Source organism: Pongo abelii, chromosome 13 (genome assembly GCF_028885655.2).
Source record: "Pongo abelii isolate AG06213 chromosome 13, NHGRI_mPonAbe1-v2.0_pri, whole genome shotgun sequence".
In the NCBI taxonomy this organism is placed as follows: Eukaryota; Metazoa; Chordata; class Mammalia; order Primates; family Hominidae; genus Pongo; species Pongo abelii.
In genome coordinates, this window is record NC_071998.2 from 50,739,113 (window position 1) to 50,742,294 (window position 3,182).

Here is a 3,182-nt window from a genome sequence, read left to right on the forward strand (position 1 = left end):
CCCATCTCTACTAAAAATACAAAAAAATTAGCCAGGCGTGGTGGCAGGCATCTGTAATCCAAGCTAGTCGAGAGGCTGAGGCAGGAGAAGAACTTGAACCTAGGAGGCGGAAGTTGCAGTGAGCCGAGATCGTGCCATTGCACCGGGCAGCCTGGGCAACAAGAGCAAAACTCCACCTCAAAAAAAAAAAAAAAAAAAAAAAAAAGATTAGGATTTACTGAAGGCTAAGGTAATCGTTACCATTTTTTGGGCAAGCTTTTTAAAAATTAAGATATATATACTGTTTTTTAGACACAAAGCTATCGCACATTTAATAGACTACAGTGTAAACAACTTTTATATGCACTGAGAAACCAAAAAAAATTGCATGGCTTGCTTTATCGAGATATTTGCTGTATTGTGTTGGTCTAGAAACAAACCTGCAATATCTCTATGGTATGTTTGTATCTAGCACATGATTATGCACATATAAAACCCAACTCCTTGATTCACAGGCCTCTGGATAGGAGATATGACATGCCCAAGGTCTCGCAGTTCATGTGAGGCAGGAAACTTAAGAGACCCAGACTTCTCCTTTAAGGAAACTGTAAGGTGATTCATTTAGTGAGTAGCGATTACAGAATTTCTAAAACAGTAGCGGGGGTGGCCGAGGGGGTGCGGCGGGGAGGAGGGCTGGAATTGACCTCCAGCGCATCCGAGGTTGTTGCTGCCAGAGAAATTCAGCAGGAAAGAGCAGCATTCTTTAACCTTTTCCCACTCTGAAGCAGAGGTGAACTTCATTTCCCAGCAGCCCTCAGGCTTCCTCCGCGCACGGCGCCAGCGTCCCGGCGTTCTGCTTTCCGGCGCTCTGCCTTCCGGTGCATCGTTTACGTCAGTTTGAACAGAAGACTCCCAAGGTTGAGGCCGAGTTCCAGAACATGGGGTCTCGGTTGTCCCTGCCTTTTGATTCCTATATCGCTGCGCCTCCCGGTACCGCCGCCGCGCCCGCCAAGCCTGCGCCCCCAGCTACACCCGGAGCACCGACCTCCCCAGCAGAACACCGCCTGTTGAAGACGTGCTGGAGCTGTCGCATGCTTTCTGGGTTGGGGCTGATGGGGGCGGGCGGGTACGTGTACTGGGTGGCACGGAAGCCCATGAAGATGGGATATCCCCCGAGTCCAGGGACCATTACGAAGATGGTCATCGGCCTCAGTGAGAATCAAGGCACAGCACTTGGGCGGGTTGGGTATCTGCGGGGTAGAGTAAGGAAACGGAGCAGCCACGTGGGCGGGGAGGCGGGGTGCTGGCGCTGGTCAGGTGGTAGGGGCACCTCAAACAAGGTGGGAGAGGAAGTTGTTGGAAAGCCTTTCTTTTTTTTTTTTAATTTTAAGTCAGTATTTCTTGAGAACCCTTATTAGGCTCAGCCCTTTTAATTCTCAGAATAGCTGTTAGAAGTAGGTATGATTATAGTATTCTCATTTTGCTGTGGAGCAAACCGAGGCAACGAGGAGTATTGTGTTCATGGTCAGGAAATGACAGTCACTTGATCCCAGGTATATCAGATCTCAAAGCCCACACTTTTTCTCCAGGTCCTGGAGAAAGCCTGAGCGAGGGCACTTGACCTTAATTTAAGAAATTTGCCTTGAATCCCAGATCTTTAGACGTGGGTTCTAAGCTCACCTACTTGGTACACCTGGGTAATGTGGCCCACAGCCCCGTTCTGTGATCGTCAAGATGTCATCCAGTCAAATGTCATGATTTTTTTAGCTTTCAAACCGATTGTCAGTGAATAGAATTTTAGGTTTCTAACTGTCTTACCTTCTTGATCCTGTATAGGTAAATTCTCCTACAGGATGTTCTTTTTTTTCCTGATTTTTTTTTTCTTTTTCTGTGCTTCACTCGCCTATAAGAAAGATACAATGGTAATATATTCTCCAGAAGTGTTGTGAGGGTTGAATAAGATGGCGTATATGTGAAACACTTGGTAAATTTAAATGCAGCATAAAGATAAGGTATTGTTGTTTTTTTCTAGGCATTGCCACCTGGGGTATCATTGTCATGGCAGACCCCAAAGGGAAGGCCTACCGCGATGTTTGAAAGTACCACCAGTGAATCTGTCTTCTGTCTCGGTCCCCGTGACACACAGAGCAGGCATAGAATTTAATGGGTGTTCTGGACAGACACTTGTACATGGACAGACATCACTACTGTGGATACTACAAGACTGAAAAGAAAATCATATGTTGTCATTCTCTGGCTATAGAGTGTTCGTGGCCTTCACAGATTTCACAGGAACCAATAAATCCCTCAGAGAAGTAAACAGGTTCTTTGTCTTATCTGGGTAAGGAAAGTATAACTTATATTTAAATATAATTGTTTAATTAAGCATTATATATAAACATAATGATATGTCTTGTATAATTGCATATCATATTATATATATTAAACAAATATGTTTAGTTATAGTTAATAGAATTTTTAAAAGTTTTAAATAGAGCATATGGTAAACCAACGGGAAAATTAGCTATTTTACTTCATTATTTTAAAGAGTTCTTTTTATTTCTTTCATAACTGGATCAACAACTGTTATCAACCTAACCCTGGGTGGGCATCATGCAATATATAGAAGTACGTGAAACTTTCTAAGTATGAATTGCTCATACTTTGCAAGGCATTTTCAAATCCATCACCTTATGAGAGCTTCACAGCTAGTCTGAGGTAGTTACTTCATTGGAGGTAAAACTTAAAACACAAGAAAGAGCCCACATGATTTGCCTAGGGTCATTCAGTAAGTCCGTGATGGAGCTAGAACTTGTTCTTGTCAGTTTTTTGTTCTAGTCTTCCCTTTCATGGAGGCAAGAATCACCATTATGAAACCGTTAGATAATCATAAAAATCAGCATACAATAAAAGACTTAAATGTCACAAGAAAAATTCAGAACCTGTAGCTAAAAAAAAAAAAGAGATCTTTTCATTCTTTTTCCACAAGCACTAGATATGTTTCTGTGATGATTTTGAGATAAGCACTCAAAATTACATAGTTCATTTCTGAGAGAAGGCCATGTTTTCTACCTATTGGGTTTTTCTACCCTGAGATACTATGGCTTCTTTGTAAAGGTATATAAAGTGTTTTTCAAAGCGGAAAGATACTGTTAAATTCAGCTGCTAATCATAGTGTATGTGTTTGGAATGACATGTTGAGC

At 42.3% G+C, this 3,182-nt stretch overlaps 1 protein-coding gene across 3 annotated transcripts; it reads left to right on the forward strand.

Annotated features, from left to right (window-relative positions):
• Positions 1 to 650: 650 nt before the first annotated feature.
• On the forward strand, positions 651 to 2,299 carry DMAC1 (distal membrane arm assembly component 1). 3 transcript variants are annotated; one of them, XM_002819794.5, is made up of 2 exons: positions 651 to 1,191; positions 2,012 to 2,299. In XM_002819794.5, exons 1-2 carry the CDS (start codon positions 918 to 920, stop codon positions 2,074 to 2,076), a joined length of 339 nt encoding a protein of 112 aa, XP_002819840.1. In that variant the 5' UTR covers positions 651 to 917; the 3' UTR covers positions 2,077 to 2,299. The 3 variants fall into 3 exon arrangements, with proteins under 3 accessions (XP_002819840.1, XP_054375911.1, XP_009242728.1); XM_054519936.2 differs by having other exon boundaries at positions 840 to 1,105; XM_009244453.4 differs by having other exon boundaries at positions 841 to 1,203.
• Positions 2,300 to 3,182: the final 883 nt, after the last annotated feature.

What these genes read in the sequence shown, in the direction of transcription:
- DMAC1 (XM_054519936.2), top strand. Translation starts at nt 918, where the DNA reads ATGGGGTCTCGGTTGTCCCTGCCTTTTGATTCCTATATCGCTGCGCCT. An exon ending in GGGCTGATGGGGGCGGGCGG is followed by an intron (nt 1,106 to 2,011) that starts GTACGTGTACTG and finishes GTTTTTTTCTAG; the next exon opens with GCATTGCCACCTGGGGTATC.